We start from the raw sequence: 22,203 nt of genomic DNA on the forward strand, positions 1-22,203 counted from the left end.
TTTATTGCTTTCCCATGAAATCCCACAAAATTTGCTCACAAAAGGCACTCACTGTTTTGATGGGCCCTTATATTCACACATTTCGCCAGCAACGGGATGGGCATACAACTTGACTCATCAGTCACAATTATAGCATTACAACCCCCACCACCCATTTCAAAACCTCAGCCACCACTTGCAGCCCCCCCACCAACCCAACAGCACCACTACACACTACACCCTTTCCCCGCAAAGGCAGACAGTTGGTTTGGTCAACAGCTATCATGATCTACCTCAACAGCTGCGCCTCTAAACTTGCAGCCCCCTCAGTCGCAGAGCAGATCGGAGCGAGCAGGATAAGGAGCGTTAGTAGGACGGGGCCGTTTGACCCTCTTCACTTTGTAGCACAAGGCACACACTCAAAGTACAGACAGAGAGACAAGAAGACAATACCTTGCTGCTGTCCGAGTGAAGAGGAAAGAGTCGTAGAAAGGGTACATGACAAAAAAGTTGTATTTTTTCGCGAGACTAAACATTGAGCACGCGGAAGCATGGAAAAGCGCACCAAGATAAACATTGCCATTTTTGTGCTGCTGGTGGGCATGGCCTGCATGTTCACGGCCGTGGTGACGGACTACTGGGCCGTGCTCAGCCCTCAGGTGAAGAATGTCAACGAGACGTGCGAGGCGGCTCACTTCGGCCTCTGGAGGCTGTGCAAGAAGCAAATCTACATCAGCGCTGACGACTTCCAGGAGAAGCACGGCTGCGGACCCATCACCCTGCCTGGAGGTGAGGCGACGAGGTCGAATGGAATCCTATTCAACTAAAAAAGATTCTTTTTAGCTGGACAATGCTCATTAGCGAGCAACAGTAGAGATGCTGGTGCAGGCTTCCAAGCTTTGTTGTACATCTTTGCACTTGTGTCTTGTTAAGAGCTCAAAGATGGTGCTTATTATTCGTCCATGTTGAGAAGCGAATTTTCAGCTTCAGCAGACGATGGAAACTGACGAATAGCAGGCGAGAAAGAGGCTGCAATTAGAAAAGGGTCCAGTCCAAAAGTAATTCAAATGCTGGATTCGACAGAGTAAGAAGAGTACAACTGTTTGTGAATCAAATATCACTGACACAAATGTGGCTTATGATGAGAATCATAAGCCACATTTGTGGCTTATGATTGATCATTCTCAAGATATACGTATGTTGCCAGGGTTCCAAAATAACATTCCGAGTTCAACGGTGGAAACTGAAATCCATTGTTGAAAATGTACATGTGTATATGCTGTATGTGTATCAGTGAGATCTGGGTTTGTGCACATGAGAAACACAGTTGATGAGCACAATTTACAATTTTCCTCCATTGTGTTCCAGCGCTTTGATTTTTAAACATTATTGTGCTTTGCAAATATGCTGCAGAGCGTCAAAGTGACAAATGATGCTTCTCGCTGCTCTTTTTTGGGACGAACAACACGGTGACACAGACAACATCTGAGCCTCCCGAGAAGACCTTAGCTAGCAGACTAATGCAGATATAGAGCCAATGATTGGAACCCCCCTCCGCTGCCCCCAACAGAACAGAATAAATAATTAATAATCAGGATAGGTAGATGCATGTATTAATAAAATATAGTATAATACATGGAATTAATTAAACTTGGATCTCAGGGATCCACTGTATTTACATTTCAAAGAATATACTCAGTCACTAGAGGCAGGTTTATACTTTTGCCCGAAAATCTTATTTATTTATATATATATATATATATATATATATATATATATATATATAATAGTGTACTAACAAATGAGGGTGAACCAAACTCACTAGGCCTCAAGCCTAAGCTTTTAGCCAAGGTTACAACACAACACATTCACTGAATATGCAAGCATAGACTTACAGTACAAGAAGTGCTTCAGAAGTCATCATTCACACAAACAAATAATAATAATAATAATAATACACACGAATGATCTTACTTCCTACTTCCAGTCTTCTTGTCTAGACAGTAAGTCTGTAATACTCCCATCATAACAAATGCATGCATCTCAAAATGGAGGTTGTTGATGTGTTCGTTTCTTTCTCGTTAGTTAAATGGGAACAAATAAAATAAAATGCAAACAAAGCAAAACGTTTGGAGGGAAAAAAAAGGAAAAGAAAAGGAAAAAGGCAAAAAATGTATTTTGTATTTTTAGTTGGAAAGATGAGCTTCCAGTCTTTCTACTTTTGAGCTTGATAAACAACCTCCTTGGTGTTCATCAACAGAAGCAAAAAGATGCCTTGTCTCAGGCTGTTTTGTCCACTGATAATTGTCTCCATCCATTTCATGATTAAAATGGATGCAAAAAGCTTAGTCGTTTGCAGTATGGTGCAGCGCATCATGCGAACAGGTCATCCTCTTGCTTGTGGGGCATTCAGACCGCTATAGCAAATTGCCACTAATGCCGTTAATGAAGCTGAATCTTTTTTTGCGGTCCACATAAAGAAGCCTGATTAGTGGCCGTCGCCATGCTGGCGGTCGTTTGTTTTACGAACTGAGCGAGCCTGCTTTAGCGCCGTGAAACCTCGCGGGGCTTCTCTGAGTCTGCTCGCTGTATTTGGAGAGGAACGTGATTGTTTATCGCAGCCGCAAGTCTTTAAGGGTGGCTAAAGCCAATGAGAAAAAGCAGGACTAATACTATTAGCAGTGTGGTGAGATGAGGTCATCGTGAGACGCTCCATCTGGAAAATATGGCTTGAGCTACTGTGCAGGGCTTTATGTTGATTGCAGGATTACAGTGCAACCTCTGCGGCAAAACCTTCTTTTCTTGTCGCACTTTGAAACCACTCTTGTGAGAACGACGTAAGAGAATAAAAAACTGCGGGGGATATTATGTGACTTCACATAACTTCCCGTGTTACTTCTCACCTTCTTCTTCTGCTAACAAACCCATTCCACGTTAGAGGTTCCACTTGAGCTAAGACGTTTCATCCGAGGCCAATTGTTGCATCACAGCTCAAACGAATAAAGAAGGCATTATGAGAATGTTGCTTTGATTATAATGTGACCATCACAGCAGACCCAAAATAAGGACGTCCAACTCAGCGTGGCTCCAGACAGAAACACATGTAGCATTTATATCATGTATTTTTATGTAACTTTTAATGATGCCGTGCAAAGTCCGTGGCAGGCAGCCATTAGAGATACAAATATAGGCCCCACGAATACTCAGCTGTCTTGGCTGGCGGCCACGGCGGTCAAGTGTTCACGACTAATCCGAGTCCCCTCTTGAGTGACGGCGCCACCTGGAAGAACCCGACTGAGCTCCAAAGTTTGTCATCCCACTGAGGCAAGAATTCCCCCTGCTGCCTTCACAATTTCCAGACGTTCAAATTACCCCACCCTCAACAAAAGTCGCGAGGCGTAATGTAGTGAAGTGAAACGGCTGCCGCTATTTGGCCTCCCGAAGTGCTCACAGGACACGCTATTCTTGGGAGGGAGCTGGCGTGGGCACGTTCTCCGGGGCGCTGGGGGAGCGGGGGGTGGGGGCGTTGGGATTTCCCATTTATTTGGAGTGTCAAGAGCGCCGTAGTTATTAGTGTACGGTCAACAGCCACTTTATTAGGTACACCGAATGACTTCCAATAGAAGTGTGTCAAATATTCTGACTTTTACAAACACAATAGACTCATGTTCTATTTGGATTGCCGTTGTCAGTCAGGTATCAATTTAACAGTACATTTATATTGTGGTAGTTTTTTGTAGTCACTGTAGTGCAGCATACTGAAAGGACTATTTCATTTAATTGTTCTGCCTGTCACTATACAATACATCCCAGGCATCAATCAGTCTTGTATAAAGTACCTGAAAGCGTTACTTGGCTAAAAGTGCATGTATCTTAACAGAAAATACTTGGTGGCTGTTAGTCACATTTTGAGTAATACTTGAGTAAAAGGCTTAAAGTATCTGATATTTGCTGTAACCTTCTGATATTACATACTTAAATATTGTATATGAAGTACTTAAGTATTGGAAGGCAATGTAAAGTATTGAAAAGAGGGAGTAGTTAGAATTTTAATTCTGTCTTTATTTATTTCCTTTAAAAACAATATTTAGCGAACTTCAGCAGTGTAGAAAGTAGGGAAAGCGCCGCGAGGTGAAAGAATGAATGAAGTTAGCCTGGCCATCGCACGACACTGGCGTCTCCTGACCTCAAGACGTAGAGCGAGAGAGATGCACTACCGGTGCGCCCATATAAAGTCTTCCTGATTACCTGCGTCCCCCCGCCCCCCTGCCAGTATCCCTACTACATCTGTACAGGAAGGACTATTCTTCCGCCGCAGTTCATGCATTACGTCGACGGACAATTTCTTCAGACTTCATTTTGCAGTAACAAGTAACAAAGACGGTTGTATGAGAGTAAAATATATATATCTTATTGAGGAAATGTAGTGGAGTGAAAGTAAAAAATGGTTAAAATATAAATAAGTTAAGAACAGATATGTGAAAATTGTACTTAAGTACAAAAACTTAGTTGCTGTACTTAAGTACATTACAAGACCAGCAGGGTTAGATAAACAAAGATGCAGTTGGAATTAATAAGTAATAATTTCAGACCAATTAAAGATCCACTAAAGTGACCAAAAACTATTTTTGAAATTTGAAACACCACAGAGAAGGGTGTTTTAAAAAAGCCTGCCAAATTTGAATGAATAATAAAGAAATTAATAAATAACCAAGGATGTAAAGCAGCGTTACAACGTATGTATGTAAAATTACAAAGGCTGGTACACACCAAAGGCCAGACACCACATATGCAGAAAAGCAATCAGGTGTATGCAGTCAAGTGCAATGAGGAATGCACAGATTACATACATTGGGGAAACCAAGCAACCACTGAGCAGACGCATGGCACAACACAGACGGGCGAACGCCTGAGGTCAAGACTCAGCTGTCTACGTGCACCTCCAATAGAAACAGCACTCTTTTGAGGACAAAAATATGTATATTCTGGACAAGGAAGACAGATGGTATGAAAGAAGCATGAGAGAGGCTATATACAGTACACAACGGTGGAAAAACAATCACTTCACAGATGTGGGGGCTTGCAACATCACCTACAGTATCTCCAACTCACAATGCCGTCCTTTCGTCCATTCCAAAGAAACTCAATAATTCTGCCTCCGACAAACAGCACGGCCTCCTTGACCGTTAGGTGACTCCGCGACCACTTTACAACTGAATGGAATTTCAATGAGAGAGTTTCCACGCAACGTCTCTGGTGGACTGACAATGGCCTCTCGCCTCTAGCCCTTTTTTGCATTACAAAAGAATGAGTTTGCATGTTCTCCCCGTGCCTGCGTGGGTTTTCTCCGGGCACTCCGGTTTCCTCCCACATCCCAAAAACATGCATTCATTGGAGACTCTAAATTGCCCATAGGCATAACTGTGAGCGCGAATGGTTGTTTGTTTCGATGTGCCCTGCGATTGGCTGGCAACCAGCTCAGGGTGTACCCCGCCTCCTGCCCGATGACAGCTGGGATAGGCTCCAGCACGCCCGCGACCCTAGTGAGGAGAAGCGGCTCAGAAAATGGATGGATGGATGGATTCCATATGTGGTGTGGGGTATGCCTCTAAGTTGGAGCATAAACAGTTGAGTCTTCCACACAAACACTGGCTAGTCAGAATCAGAATCCGAATGTTAATCAGAATCAGAATCTGAATCATCTTTATTTGCCAAGTATGTCAAAAACACACAAGGAATTTGTCCCCGATAGTTGGAGCCGCTCTAGTACGACAACAGACAGGCAAATGACAGTGAATACTTTTGAGACATTGAAAAAACAGTCACTGAGCAATAAGGGGTTATTAGTAATCTGGTAATGCCGGTACAATATATATATATATATATATATATATATATATATATATATATATATATATATTTTTTTTTTTTTTTTGACAATTGTGCAAAAAGATGCAGAGTCCTCGAGCAATTAGAGCAGTTTGAATGACTAATATAGCAATAGTCCGGTGCAATGAATGTATGTAACGAATGTATGCAGTTCATAGCGACTAGTAGTGCGATAATTTGTGACAATGTCGATTGTGCAAATGGAGCAGATGCTACTCCTGCATGAGTGGCCAGTATTGGTCAACAACAGATATGTAAATAGTGCAGCGTGGCGAGACTACGACAGTGAGTGCACGAGTATGTATCATTGAAGAAACGTGACAACAAACTCAAGACAAAAAAATTGGCAGCATGTTGCAATGGAATTGTAAGTTAGCTGTTTAAGAAGTTGATGGTAAGAGGGAAGAAGCTGTTGGAATGTCTGCTAGTTTTAGTTTGCGTTGTTCGGTCGCGCCTACCGGAGGGAAGGAGCCGGAAGAGCTGGTGACCGGGATGTGGAAGGTCCGAGAGGATTTTGCATGCTCTTGTCTTAGTTCTGGCAGCGTGCAAGTCCTCAAGGGTGGGTAGGGGGGTACCAACAATCTTTCAGCAGTTTTGATTGTCCGTTTTGCAAATGCGCTTCATCTTCTGAAAAAGACCAGTAAAGACTTCGGACATTCCTGTGCTTTACTGAGACTCGGCTTTGTGAACGCGTCCCCGACGGCGCAGTTATGCTTCCCTGTGTCCATCATCACCGGGCAGACCGCGTCATGGAATTATCGGGGAAAACAAAAGGCGGCGGCATATGCTTCTATATCAACGAAAAATGGTGTACGGACATCACGGAGCTCAGCACACACTGCAGCCCGCATATAGAGTCGATGTTTTTGAACTCTAAGCCCTTCTACTCGCTGCGTGAATTTGCATCTTTCATTCTCGCCGGTGTTTACATTCCGGGTCAAGCTAACACGAACGCTGCACTGCTAACTCTCGCTGAACAAGAAAACTAGTCTCGGGGACTTTAACAAAGCTAAGCTCAATACACTAAATACAAGCAGCACATCGACTGTCCTACCAGGGAAAATAACATTTTAGACCACTGCTATACTACTCTAAATAACGCATACCGTGCCATACCTCGTGCAGCCCTGGGCTCGTCTGATCAATGCTTAATTCACTTAATACCAACATACAGGCAAGAACTTAAATGCGCAAACCCTACCGTGAAAAAAGGTGAAGAAGTGGACCAACGTAGCAAAGATAAAACTTCAAAGGTGTATAGACTGCACAGACTGGAGTGTCTTTGCAAATTCAGCTGGCAGCCTGAATGAATATACGGACATTGTCACATCCTATATGAGTTTCTGTGAAGAGGTGTGTGTACCAACAAAGTCATTTCGCACATTCAATAACAACAAGCCGTGTTTCACTGCAAAACTTAAGCAACTTCGCCAGGCTGAAGAGGACGAATATCGAAGTGGGGACAAAAAAATACTGTCAGTGAATAATGCATGAATCTTACTGTCAAAATGCAAGCGAATGCAGGACATCTCTGACCGTATACCGATTGCTTTTAATATATGGTGCACCACATTAAACAATTTCCAAGTTATGACTTGCAAATACAGTGCAGAATATGGTTGAGAAAACACAACACACAGATAATATATCAATGGATTATATAAATTATGTTACTTTCATTACACAATGCTCCAGCTGACATTCTTCCAACTCATCTTAATGGTTTCCGTTTGAGGACAAATCCCCCAGTTATGGTTCATAAAGCACGAACAGAGAAATGATAACAATTCCACATGAAAGAATTTCACTGATGTACCACAGTGAGAGTGCATGGGAAGAGGGATTAAGAATCCACACGCACGTCGAACCTCATCGCACAAGCCACATCACTGACATGCACTCGATTCTGCATGAACTGATGCCATACCATCTTGTCGTAGCGGCTTTTCTGTTACACGCATTAATGTTCTCACTCCATCTCACAAATATGTTGGCCCCTGAAACACGTCTTTCTCATGATCAGACATGCCAGACTCTCAGAAACACGTTGCCTCCGAAATAAAGAGTTCAACTGTGTAAAGCGACAGAGCTTTATTGTGCACCTCTTCTGTCCGTGTCGAATGGAATATGAACATCTCTATACTCCTAAGTATTGGTCTGCAATATGTATGGTACCGTTACACAAATAGCTTCCACTGTTCCGGGAAAGGCGGCACGCTGAAAAGTTGGTTGTAAAATCCGCGTCACGGTTTTAAGGTTGTGGGTTCGAATCCAACCCTTCTGTGTGGAATTGCATGTTGTCCCTTTGCTCGCGTGGGTTTTCTCCAGACACGCCGGCTATCTCCCACTTTTCAAAAAACCTGCATGTTAGGTTCATTAAAGACTTCCCAAGGGGTCAATGTGATTGTTTGTCTATATGTGTGACTGACAGCTGACCCAAACCCATGCAAGCACATGGAGAACCTGTCAACTCCGCACAAGAAGGCCAGAGCAAAGTTTCAAACCCCAAACTTCAGAACTCTGAGGCAGGTGTGCTAACCGTTACTCACCGTGCTGCCTGTCCACTCAAACGTATTTGTACAGCACCAAAGGTTAGCGAAAGGCACGTACCAAATCGAGCAGGTCTCGAACCACAGTTCACAATCTCTGCTTCAGTTCATCCCGAAGGTGTTTGATGGGCTGGAGGTCATGGCTCTCAAATATTATCACATCAAACTAGGGCTGTCACTATTGAATATTTTTAGAACCGATTATTCAATTGATTATTCCATTGAGTGATCGGATAAAAATGTATTTTGCATTAAGGTTTACTTCAAAATATATATATATTTTTTCAATTGCTGCTTATTAACCCATCATTATCCATCCATCCATACATCCATTTTCTGAGCCGTTTATCCTCACAAGGGTCGGGGAGTGCTGGCGCCTATCCCAGCCATCCTCGGGCAGGAGGCGGGGCAGCTGCAAAAAACGATTATTATCCAAATATTGTAAACTGACTATTATTTTTCCATGAATTGATTATGATTCAGTTACTGGATTGCTTCGTAACGTCAGTAAAAAAAAAAAAAAAAGGAAAGATATTAATCAGTTTTCCATAGTAAAAGCAAATGTTTGCAAATGACTTGTTTTGATTAAAAACATAATCAGTCTGCATTCATGAAGCACAATAGAAATTGGATTTGGACAATTTGAAGTTAAACAATGTCTCTAAATGATTAACTGATTATCAAAAAAAGTAGTCGAGTAATTGGATGAATGATTAGTCCTCAATTAATCAAATAATTGTGACTCCTCTATATCAAACTAATTAAAACATGCCTTAATGGGCCTTGCTTTGTTCACTGCGAACACAAACCTCCCCTGACCGTTCCCACAAAGTTAGAAGCATACAATTATCCAAAATGTCAGCCACTCACTTGGCTGTCAGATGCAGTGGTAACCTCAACCTTTTATACATTAATACATTGTTTACCATGCACTACATGTCCTAAGACTCCTTTTTTTCCCATATGGTGTCAAATACGGAAAAGAATGTGGGAGAAATGTGAGCCATTGTGAAGTTACTGGTAGACTTACATCTTCACACTGTACAGCGACGACAGGTGGAGCATAATGTATATGCAGTTGCAGTATGCGGGGAAAAAAGTTTGGAAAAGATTTGGAGGCTGAGCAATAAATCACGCAGAACATAGCTTATATTCACAGTTCACTCAACAGCTCTTTATATGGCTTGTGTAGTGCAAAGTGCTCCACACTATCTCTAAATTCTAAACCAAAATGACAGCTGTCGGCTCGCATCGTACACACTGAGGTGTTAATATGCCAAAGCTCTTTGAATAAAATTACAGTTCAACCTCTGAAGGCGAGCACAAGATGTTCGAGGATGGTTGCCCACCTCTGATTTGTTCTGATTGAAGTATTTTCTCATCGAAAATAATAGCAATAAAAATAATCTGCTCCAGTGCCAAACAGTCATCATTCATAAACGCTTCATCAACTTTAAAAGTCACGTTCAGTTTTTTACCTGTCATACAACACTTTATAGTGAAACATAAAACAGCATAACGCTCAAAATGTTAATATAAAGCCGTGAAGCAAAGGTGATTCACGATGCCAGCAAGTGTCATGCATCTCGTTTTGTAACTTTCTTACTTATCACAAGTGTAAGAAAAAACTTCAACCCTAAAGTGTAAAAACCTTCAACTTTGATGATACCAATCCAGGGTGTGTCCCGCCTCTCACCTGAAGTCAGCTGGGATGGGCTCCAGCTCACCAGTAACCCTAAGGAGGACAAGTGCTATAGAAAATGGATGGATGAGAGTTCTTGAGAGTTGTAAAAAAAAAAAAAAAAAAAAAAAAAGCAATTGCACAGAGTGAATCCTTTGACGCTCGCTGATCTGAGCTCTCGTGACGTATGCCGAGGTCTGGCATGACATTATGTACGGTGATGGTTCAAAGTTTTGTACGACTTTAGAGGTGTACTTTTTTTTTAGAAATGTTTTAGTCAAATTCTGAATTTCACGACTTAAGAGGTTTCACTGCATAAGTCAGTGTTCAGTCCACACGATAAAACCCCATGCAAACAGCACCTGTGAATTTCCAACACATAAACTCGAGGTATTAATATGTCAACATCTTCTGCAGCTCGTTGCGTTGTTCCGCTCACCACAAATGAATTCCGGTCATTATACATGACTGAACTTAACATATCTTATTTTTCCCCTTAGATGAAAACTGCACTTACTTCGGCCACTTTACTCCTGGACAGGACACTGAGATATTTGAACACAAAACACAGAAAGGTGAGTCTCATTTCATGGTTGATTCGCCCTCCCACAATGCCCTCTATATGTACCCCCACTCTCCAGAGGCTGCTACTTTCAATCTGTCATCGTGCGCTTGTGATGCTTCGACGTCATTTGCATTCCCAGCTGCCCCCGCTGCAGCAGATGCATTGGTTTGTGCAAATGTGTGCATCAAGTTGCGTATGCCCCCACACCCGAAGCTAAAGATGCTAATGCGGGCATTCATAACACAAGTAACCTTCACCCCCTTCCCCCTACACTCACAAACAGTATATCAGCCCCCCAGGGACACGCGTGCTGCAAGTTTTCGAGAATGATTGCCTCACTGTTGTGTTATTCACTCTTGCGTGAGTGCTGTGTGGGTATCCCATCATAGTGCATGTTCATGACATGGTCACGTCATCACAACCCACCCCTACAGTGAAATGTGCTGTCAGAAAGAATTCATTATGGGAGAAGAACATAATATAAATAGTTGAAAGCTGGCAACCAGTTCGGGGTGTACCCTGCCTCTCGCCCGCAGTTAGCTGGGATAGGCTCCAGCATACCTGCGACCCTAGTGAGGATAAGCGGTGTGAAAAATGGATGGATGAATGTATTGACAAAAGCAGGGTGTTGTCCGCTTCTTGCCCAAGTCTGCACTTTCTTGGTTGGAAGAAATCACATAAATGTGCAAAGTCCTCTATGAACACCCTCATAAGTTATCAAATTACAGCTCCTTGTCCACCAGAAGTTAATTATGGCCGATTTCTCTTTTTACTCTCTTTGAGGACTGAGAAATGTTGCTGTGCGATGGTGACCTAAGTTTCTGATGTGTTGCAAAAATTCCGTGTTAGCCTGCAAGCTGCAAAGTTCCAGGAGAAGGGTGGCGAGGGTACGACCCACCTCAAAATCAAGGTTTATTGCTTGCTCCAAAGGAGTGGAGAAAGCTTCTGCCCATTGTCACATGCGCCCGATGCATATCGAAGGACACACCTTCGTTGCCCCTTTCCCTTCTGCCAAATTGGCAGCCTTGCGCTTGCACAAAAAAAAAATCAAAATATAGTTTTCACGCTCTGCCACAGACCTGCCATCTACGAATATAGAGTCCAAAGTGTTAATCCTGAATTGCGATAAGATGAGGTCTTTAGTGATGTGGAAACGGAGGATCAAATCCTGACACAGCGTAACTTTTGGTTTCAGTATTGTCACAGGACAAATATTGTCTCTTTCATTGCCATGGAAATTAGAGGTCTGTAATATTGGTGGACCAGCCAGGACACATCTCATGTTGTGCTAGCACAAACATCCGTTCTTGGGTCGAGGTCGAGGTTGAGGAGAGTCGTGTGTGTGTGTGTCGTGCTTATAAATAAACAAAATATTAATTCAATTTTCAAGTGCAGTGGGAGCCCTTGAGTAGAATCCATGATTGTTCCTTTTTTTCCTTCTTTAATGAATGGATTTAAAAACAACTGATCTCTCATTCCAGAGTACAACATCTCTGCTGCAGCCATCTCCATCTTCAGTCTGGCCTTCATGATTTTAGGGTCTCTGTGTTTGATTGGCTCATGCACGGGTAAAGGCAAAGGAAGACTATACCTCCTCAAACCTTCCGGAATGTTTTTTGCCTTTTCAGGTAGGTTCACGCAGCTAAAGCTCCTCAACTTCACCACCACCACCACCACGTGGGAGGGCAATTCCTGAGTGTTTTTCTTCCCAGGTCTGTGTTCGTTCATCTCACTGGAGGTGATGCGTCAGTCAGTCAAACGCATGATCGAGAGCGAGGACACCATCTGGATCCAGTACTACTACAGCTGGTCCTTCGCTTGTGCCTGCGTTGGCTTTGTCCTTCTCTTTCTCACTGGCATCGCCCTCCTCATCCTCTCCATGCCACAAATGCCCAGGAACCCGTGGGAGACCTGCATGGACGCCGAGCCCGAGCAAGTGGAGTGAAAGTTCGAACCATATTACAGTGGAAGAAGAACAAGAGCTGGAAGGACCGTAGCCATGATGGGAAGTTTACCTCGCAACCATTAAACAACTTGAATGTGTCTTTTGTGGAGTTTCTAAAATATGTACGAGAAATGAAAAGGAACGTCATCTCTTAAACCTGTTGATGATGGAAAACTACGAGCCCCCTTGTTCACAAGCAGGGAGACAGGCTCGCTATATATTGCAATTTGACATTAAACGGGCAAAATATTAGGTAAGCCTGCACAATGAAATGTTTTCCGATTCCAATATTTTCTGATACTCTTGGTTCTTATTAGAGTGTGGAAGTGACGTGTGCCTCACGCAGGTGGCCAGCGAGTGAATGTGGTCATATTCATTTTTTTCTCCGCCCATGACTCATATTCAAATAATTTCATAATGTGACCATGGTGTGATTGAATAATGATGCAGTGCATGCAGTCTCTCTTGTGTATGATATATTGTACATATTAAGTGTTCCTCTTCTGATTTTACTTTTGTGGTATTTCACAAGCAATAGCACAAACAAACAAAAAACCCAAACAAACAGAGAAAACAATAATGGAGCCAGACATTGAGTTTTAGATGAGTTGCATTAACTTTAATTATTTAGATTTAACTAATCTAATTGTGGAGTAAATGAACCTACAAGCAATGAACAGCGTTGTGTTGCAAGTGCTAAAAAAAATAATACTTTTCAGACTCTAAAATTTGTATTGATTGCTATTCATGCTCCCTCCCCAATGATCTTCATGATGTGTTATGCTGCAGTTGTGCATATTTGTCATCTGTATTGTATGCTCTCTGTCTACCAAATTTGTGAAGTTTTTTTTTCAATCCAAAAAACAAACAAATACAATTTTGGTGATACATGCTTTTTTGGGGTGACAGCGACTGAAAGACAGCAGCATCAGATTTAATTAAGGGTTGTTGTATACATGTAGTATATACTTTTTGGTGGCTTTGTCTCGGTTTAATAGTGTGTTGTTGAATTTCGAAATGCTGCATATTCTATGTGTGCACCTTTTTAAGGAAAAATAAATATGCTTGGGACACTTGCCTTTGTGTTGACAGGCACTCTATCAATGTCAAGCAAACAGTACCTTTCAGTAAAAAGCCAACGTTAACAAAACAACACCTACTTTGGGTTTGAAAACACAATTTGTGAATGATATAAAATGAATACTGTATAGTGAACACTTACAGTAACAGATCCAGTAACTTACATTTCTGAAAATTTCAGTGTAGTTAGGTACACATTTTTCAGTCAAGCCTATGGCAATGTTTAAGATTACATACTGTATTAGATTTCATACCTTTTTAGGGCTCAATATCCATCCATTTTGTGAGCCGCTTATCCTCACAAGGGTCGCGGGAGTGCTGGAGCCTATCCCAGCTATCATCGGGCAGGAGGCGGGGTACACCCTGAACTGGCACAGGCGGGGCCGGGGATTGAACCCGGGTCCTCAGAACTGTGAGGTAGACGCTCTAACCAGTCGCCCACCGTGCCGCCGGGCTCAATGCAGTTAATGACAATCAGGCAAATACTCAAGTAGTCAACTGATGTACTACCATAACAAAAATGTGGTATGACGGTTAAAGTGAAGAATATATCACTTATAACTCATAACTAATATCACGTTTACATTTAAATTGGAGCGCTTTGGCCAAATCCCTCATTGGTACCATTAAAGGTTTCCTCAATTCCAATTGCAGGACTAGCAAACAAGGTAGTTTTTGTCTGACACGACTTGGAGAGGGCACAGTGGACGACTGGTTAGCACATTCACCTGACAGCTCTGAGGACCAAGGTTCAAATCCCGGCCCCACCAGTGTGGAGTTTGCATGTTCTCCAAGTGCCTGTGTGGGTTTTCTCCAGGCACTCCGTTTTCCTCCCACATCCCAAAAACATGCGTGGTAGGTTGATTGGAGACTCTAAATTACCCGTAGGTGTGAATGCGAGTGCGACTGGTTGTTAGTTTATATGTGCAGTGCGATTGGCTGGCGACCAGTTCAGGGTGTACTCCGCCTCTCACCCAAAGATTGCTGACCTAATACACTCATCTCATAATTAACCACCAATTCATGAAGAAAAAAAAACTTTAACTTTGGCGAGCCACGAGTGTCACGGGTCAGCAGCGTTATGCCTCAGCAGTTGTACTTTAGGAGTGATAAGATGGCCTTTTAAAATTTTCAAAATACTATCAAGACAAAATTTGTTTTGTGGAGGATGATTATGTCGGGGGGGAAATCAAGCAAGTTTCAATAAAAACACTTTAATAGAGAAACAAAGTAAATAACCTTTAAAACACAGTCTAAATCCTTTATTATAACCACCATCAGTTGAAATGGAGATGGGTAAAACAGATCTATTCAGTACTTTGTACCCACATGGGATGAGCCATTGGGGCAAGGGGGTGGATGGACATGCCAGTGAAGATTCACTGCTGGGAACAACAGATGAGCGTAAAGGGATGAGAAAAAGAGATGGACATACTGATCTATCTCTACTGGCTGGGCCAAAGTTGCTCCCCTCGCATGTCGCTCACAAATTGCTCGACTTTTGGGTTAATCAAAAAAGGCAAACAAATACCACATTTATTCCACAAAAAAACAGACTAAACTGGAGGCCAAAGCATTTCCATCCAAGCAAAAGATAACAGGAGTGTACTTTAAAGAGGGGAACGATTTAAAAAAATAAAAAATAAAAATAATAATTAAAAAAAAAATCCCTTTAATAGTCTTTGGCTCAATGTCTTCTGCCACTAAAAAAATAAAACAATTGGAGCTGGAGAGGCAGTGAAATATTAGTACTATTGCACAAGTTGAGCCAATGAGCTTCATCGGACACACCAGGGAGCAACCTCAGCTTGAGCCCTGCACACAAACATACATGACCGATACATTTTTGAATGACGTTAGTAAAACAGAATAGCTGGCTTATGACACATTGTACACATCAAATACACCAAAAAATTTTGACAGTGTAAGGGTTGAACAAGTTTTTTTCCACCCACAATTGATAAAAATAAAAGTGGATAGAAAAATCTAACAAAAAATGACCATGCAAGAAAAAAACCAAAATCATGATTGTAGTATAACTGCGATGTGGCACAGAAGTTGGAGTACAGCAACATAAATTGTTATTGTACACTTAGGGGGGGAAAAAGGTGCAACTACCAACTGGATTTTCGGATTGACTAAATTTCTTTGTGAAATGGCATAATTAAAAAGGTCATATCTCTGTTTGAATATCATCTACAAAAATTGAGGCGCTCCACAAATTTAGGGTTTGTAAATACCTAGAAAATGCATATTTACAAGTATGCGTTTATCGCACGCTTTTATACTGTGACAATAATCTGGACGTCGATGATACGATGTAAATGACACCACGTGGACGAGGAAGTCCCTTTTCACACTTTAAGATGTTTGACTGCTGTATGAAAAATCATGGCACAATGGTATGGTGTCGCTAGTTTGAGCCAGACGGGGCAGTGTACACAAAATAGCTGCTGCTTCCAGCTTTTTGTCTTATTGGATAAAAAAGGAGTTTTATTTGTTAAAAACTAGCAGTGATCTCATTTAGTGGACTAGCTAGCAAATTGTCTCACTAGGAAGCAAAATCCCCCCCAATTATGACAAAATTAAAAAATATATATAATTCCAACAATCATTTATTGACTGACCTATTGTATTTATAAACCAATTTGGAGCGAATGAAAAGCATACTAAAACTGATTTAAGCTTTTTAAGGATTTCATACTCAAATTATTTAGTAGATTGTCTTATAGGGAAAAATATGAACCGCGCATGCCACAATCAGATCTCGGCCAGAACCAATACGCATTTTGATCATGTCAATGTCAGCATGTTTATCCAAACAAGAAGGAACAATCTGTTTGACTGACCATTTCCACTTACCCATAATGCCACACTATTCTGGCTTCAACGCCCCTCTGTTCACATTCACGAACCGTCACAGTACTGCAACTTTCTAAATCACCAGACACCTTCTTGTCCTTCAACTAACAAAATTTCATTTCACCTTTATAAATGATCATAATTCATTGGTTTTGTTGAGTCCAAATAGAAATGCCACAGCTCATAATTTTAGCAGGAATAAAATAGATTAAAAGTGGCCACAACGGGAGCAGTGAGAGGGCATTGGGGAAAAAAAGTATATTTTAGGTGATGAGTAAAAAGTAAAATGTAAAAGCAATATTTGTATCGTTACTTTTCAAGAGAATAATCCCATATGACGACACCACAGATTGTTTAAAATCCAAAATGAGCTAATATAATGGAGGGAAACCCATCCATATGCTATATGACAATGTTTCAAGAAGAAGCAGCCAAATGTGGACTATTTGGGTTAGCGGGCTATCCAGAGTGTCCAACATGTTTAAAATAATAACAAGGGCCTATAATAATTTAAGGACTTGTCTGTGGCATACAATTCAGTCATTTATTTTCTTTAATGTACAGATTAGAAGAAACGGTCGATCTACTTCTATACACTTCTCCATGTAGATTCTGTGTCAGCTGACCACTTAGCTTTTGACCACTGCCACAACTATAGCAGTACCAAAAAAATAAAAAATAAAAATAAAAACAAAATGTGAAAACAACAAACTTGACGGAAATGCCAACACGTGTGTTTAGTAACCAGCAAAACCAACTTCAATATGGAAGTAAAAATGCAGGAAAGCTAAGTGGCCAACCAAATTCTCAGTAAAATTTTTAATACTTTTTTTCTTAGCATTACGTACATATACAATTGTAGATAATATAAGTATATATGTTCATATATACATAATGACTATGTATATATACCGGTAATGCATTCATTATATATACGTGTTTTCTTCACAGATATGTGAAACAGGAGAAACGGTTACAAATAAAAGCTTTAAAGTGGAACAAAATGCAGAAAACAAACCTACTGATAGAAACAATTTGTAAATTAACTCTGCACTATTTTTTTTTTTTTTTTTTTTTTTTTGTATTTTCTGAGATTTTTCTTTTTAGTTTTACATTTTAGCATGTACACAATATGGGGTACTGGGTGACACTCATTTGAAATAGGAATAGTAGCCATTGCTACCATCTGAACTTCCTATACTGAGCTCCTGCAGGAGCGAGAGTGGGTCGCTGTTCTTTTTGGCCTGCTCGGGGCGGATGGCTCGTGGTTTGGGTGGAGCGCGGAGAGCACTGGCATAGGACATAGTGGGTGCTTTGTTTAGATTTGGAGCTGCCTGAACGGGCTCTGCGGGAGCCTGCTGTGGCTGCTGCTGCTTGTTGTTGTTGTTGGGCATGAGGGGAGGGAACTGTCCGAGGTGCTGAAGGGGGTTGAGCGTGTGGGGGTGTGTCTGCTGTGCTGCCGGGGAGTCCGCCTTCACCTCCTCCTCAATTTGACGGAGGGCCTTAGAAGCTGTCAAACACAAAGAAAACATCATCATTATACAGTGGTAGCTTGACTTCCTTGTTTAATTCTACCAAAATGAAAACGGCAAGCGTTGCTTAACAGAACCAACTCTGCTTGGTCAACCACAAAAGTGAACAAATGTTCTTGGACACCACCAGTCTTTACTGTTTTCAATGTGAGTCTGTTTCCTTTACAGTATGTTTTCGTGCATATTCTTAAGCTGCTCTGGTCTTACCACTGTCAAGTCTTTCAGAAAATGAGTCACAAAAATCAAAACACGTGTGCAGTTAATCCTTTGTTGGTGGTTGAAATGAGGTCAAATGAAGCGCACTGAAAGCTTTCATGATATGCTGAGGTCACACACCTTATGACAGTTTGATGTCCAAAAGTTAGGACATGTACTTTTACCCAAAGGATTTTGGTTCAACCCTAAAGTGAGATTTAAGGCCCCTATGCTGTCTTTCATGAAGTTGTAGTTGTTTGTCTTCTATCAAGTTATTCATGAATTAATTTGAACTGGGTAATTGGGTCACACAATGTAATCAAGGTCAAATGATCTCAACTTTGTGGGCAACTGTGTACATCTGAGGTTCCACTGTACTGTACTATAAAACAACACCTGTGAAATCATTAACTTTGCCAACCTAGAAGTTCCCGATGATGAGTGAGGGTCCCGCCTCCATTACATGGAATGTTCTGGAACGGACCTGGACCACCACCATTACTGGGCCAAAGCTCATGTGAGGGGTAGCCGTAGGGGGTGGGTGGGTGCTGCTGATGGTGCTGCTGCTGCTGCTGCTGCATGTGTGGATTGGGGTGCTCCTGATTTCTGTCTCCTGCACAGGGTTGGGACTGCTGGGACATGACATTGTGGCTATTGGCAAGAGACGGTTGATCGGGGTAGCTGGTGGAAATACGGCGCTGATAGAGGGGCCGACCTGGACCTCTGGGTTCATACTGGATACATGATAGAAGATGGAAAAGATTAGAAAAAGCTTTAATGGACTGTTCTCACAATTATACCTTTGTTTAACCCAATCAGAGACTGATATTTAGAGACCTAAACAACAAATTACATTATTTCTTTTAGTTTCCTCCAATATGTAAGGGGGAGAGTATTTGGAAACAAGATGCTTTGACCAATTTAAAAAATTATAGAAATTTTTCTTCCAAGAACAAGGGTCATTGACATACCACCTACATTTTCTGTTGAACTTCATTTTTTTATGTTACCCAAGGTTTAAATAGCGTATTGTCACAACCATAAGGCGCACATAAAAGTCTTAAATTTTCTCCAAAATGGACGGGGGGCGCCTTATAATGCGGCGCGTCTTATGTGTGCACGGAGTTCCAAAATCTGTAAATGTTGTGTGACTTTAATGAGCACTCCACTTGACTGACTGGGAGCATTTCCTGCCCACACGCTGCTTATATAGAGGAAGGTGGACGTGACTGAGGACAGCATGCGGACGTAAAGGGGGAAGTGACAGAGGAGGCTAAAGACACGCCCCCAGTAGGTATATAGTTCCGATATGTGCATCGGTTTGGCTAAGGACCCCCGAAAATGGCACCTACGAAGAGACACGCTTACGAAGCACAGTTTAAACTGCAAGCTATCAGTTACGCGAGGAACATGGGAATCGAGCAGCCGCAAGAAAATTCAAGATCAAAGAATCATTTGTTCGCAAGTGGAAGAAGCAGGAAAACGAGCGTCGCCAATTCAAGAAGACGAAGCTGAGTTTCCGCGGGAAAAAAAAGCTAAACAAAATGCGGAAACAAGGCGAGGTGGCCCGAGTTGGAAGACCAACTCGAAGAAGCAGGAAAACGAGCTTCGCCAAGTCAAGAAGACGAAGCTGAGTTTCCGCGGAAACAAGGCGAGTTGGAAAACCAACTCGAGCAATGGATTAATGAGCAAACAACAGCCGGGAGAAGCGTCTCTACAGTGACCATTCGACTGAGTGCAATAACTCGGAGCTTGCCATCATTCCGGGAGGCTTGACGAACCGCTGGACATGCGTGTAAACAGGGCTTTCAAAGTGAAGTTGTGAGCGGTGTGGGAGCCATGGATGACAGATGGCGAACACAGCTTTACTAAGACTAGGAGGCAGCGCGAGTTACGCCACAATTTTTGAATGGATTGTGGATGCTTGGGCTAACGTGTCTGCATGCACTGTTGTTCGAGCTTTCGTAAAAGCGGGCATAATTTCCGAGGAGCCGCGTGGCAACGAGACTAACTCCGACCGACAATGACGAGAGGGAACCAGGCGTGTTTGATGGAGAACTTGCCCAGCTGTTCATTTCGGATACAAAAGATGAGGACTTTGATGGATTTGTGGATGAGGATTGATCAAATAACGTGAGTACATTGTTAAATACTTAAATAAAGCACAACCGAACTCAGTTTTGCTCCCGCTGCCTTTTTAAAACAGTGTTTTAGCGTGCACGCATGCTACCGTATGTTTGGAGCTAGTGTATGTTTTACCATGCCTGCGCCCAATAATATGTGTTATGTATGTATGTATGTATTATGTATGTGTTAAATACAGAAATAGACCCTGTAACTGAGACTGCACCTTTTAATGCGGTGCGCCTTATGGTCGTGGAAATACGGTACAAAAATACTATATACACACACACACTATTTACTAGTATACTATAGTATATACTATACATATACACTATACTATATAGTATATTAGTATGTATTTTATATATATATATAAATATATATATATATATATATATATATATATATTATACATATACACACACGTGATATCGCTCCCATATATGGACCCATTTCAACATTTCTAAAATCAGCAGTTATTTTTATTTTGTGTTAACGTATCAAAATATAATGCCGTGCAACCGTCCGGCCATGACTTCTTTGAAATTACTGTAAATGTATTACTCTTTATTTTCTTCCTTTTTTGGCCTTTTGTTTGTTTTTGTTTTTTTTTTAAACAAAGTGGTATCACTGTACAGAATTACAAAGCATTTGCAGTTATGCTTCCGTGAACATATACAAAAAAACTTTGTTCCGATGATGTCCATCTCATTAAATATATGGTGTGGCTGTCAAGAAATGACCATTTTGGGACTTTTACGTTGAAATTTACTCAAAACACAGGAAGTTGCATCACCATTTTGCCGAGGACCGATGGAAGGAAGCAGCAAGAAGGTATGTATGTCACTCTCTCAAATTAAAAACAAAACAAAAAAACACTTAACAACTAGTATGTTGTTTCCACATTTGAATGTTGTGGTATTGTAACCTTTTGTGGAAAGTGACCTTGGGTAAGATTTGACTGCACTTGAAAATGTGGCACAACCAAATTTCACGTGGTGCGACCATTGCAGGTTATTTTCGATCACATAAATGTCGTAATAGTGGGAGGGTTGGCGCCTTCTTTATTGAATTGATAATTGATACATAAGTACTTTATTTTGGTATTATTTGAACTTTGTTTTTGTCATTTATTTCATTTTGCGAATATTTCAGTGACAACAGATCTTTGCGCAGTAGAAGGAAAAAAAATGGAGCATGTCCTTTGACTTTGGTAGTTTTACAGTCATTATTAGTGTATTGTCTGTTTTCATAACTTTTTAATCTATTTTACCAGATGCTACTATCAGGAAACGAAAGGTGCTCACCACAGGCAGCATGTCAATGGTGACCCTGCACTAAGGACAGAGAGTACCTTACTAAGAGAAAAGGAAGAAGTCCTCTCATCTCCACAATGACGACTTACTGGATATCAAAAAATAACACTATCTTGTTTGAATTAAACACTGCTTTGTTCAATTTGGCATTGCTATCATATACTGTTGTGCACCAACATCAACACACCACCATCCCAAAATCATGTTCAATGGCTACTTTATTTTGCTAAAAAAGCTAATTTATTACTTGGTCATTGATTAAAATGGCAAGTTGCTGGCTGCCAGCGGTCCACATCAAAGCCTTTAATGCATCCCAAAAACAAATGACCGTGTTACATCATCTTCCCAAACTCTTTTTCAAATGTCTTCGAAAAATAAGTGACGGTTTGGCTAACCCTGTAAAAGTGGCCTTGCGGGGGCACCACTGAAGATCCCGAGTCACCCTGAGCCAACTAAGGCGAAACTTCTTCATGACCAGAGTGGCAA

At 41.4% G+C, this 22,203-nt stretch overlaps 2 protein-coding genes across 2 annotated transcripts in view; one reads left to right on the plus strand and one right to left on the minus strand.

Annotated features, from left to right (window-relative positions):
- Positions 1–530: 530 nt before the first annotated feature.
- LOC133404083 (voltage-dependent calcium channel gamma-1 subunit-like) lies at positions 531–12,608 on the plus strand. The gene is made up of 4 exons (XM_061679688.1): positions 531–768; positions 10,599–10,673; positions 12,145–12,291; positions 12,376–12,608. The coding sequence occupies exons 1-4, from the start codon at positions 531–533 to the stop codon at positions 12,606–12,608; spliced, it is 693 nt and encodes a 230-aa protein (XP_061535672.1).
- Positions 12,609–14,935: 2,327 nt separating this feature from the next.
- LOC133403586 (probable helicase with zinc finger domain) overlaps positions 14,936–22,203 on the minus strand; it is a 119,987-nt gene continuing 112,719 nt past the window's right edge. The window contains 2 exon segments of the mRNA XM_061678573.1: positions 14,936–18,060; positions 18,699–19,011. Of these exon segments, the coding sequence (XP_061534557.1) occupies positions 17,702–18,060; positions 18,699–19,011 (672 nt within the window). The 3' untranslated portion in view covers positions 14,936–17,701.

Source organism: Phycodurus eques, chromosome 6 (assembly GCF_024500275.1).
Source record: "Phycodurus eques isolate BA_2022a chromosome 6, UOR_Pequ_1.1, whole genome shotgun sequence".
Classification (NCBI taxonomy): domain Eukaryota; kingdom Metazoa; phylum Chordata; class Actinopteri; order Syngnathiformes; family Syngnathidae; genus Phycodurus; species Phycodurus eques.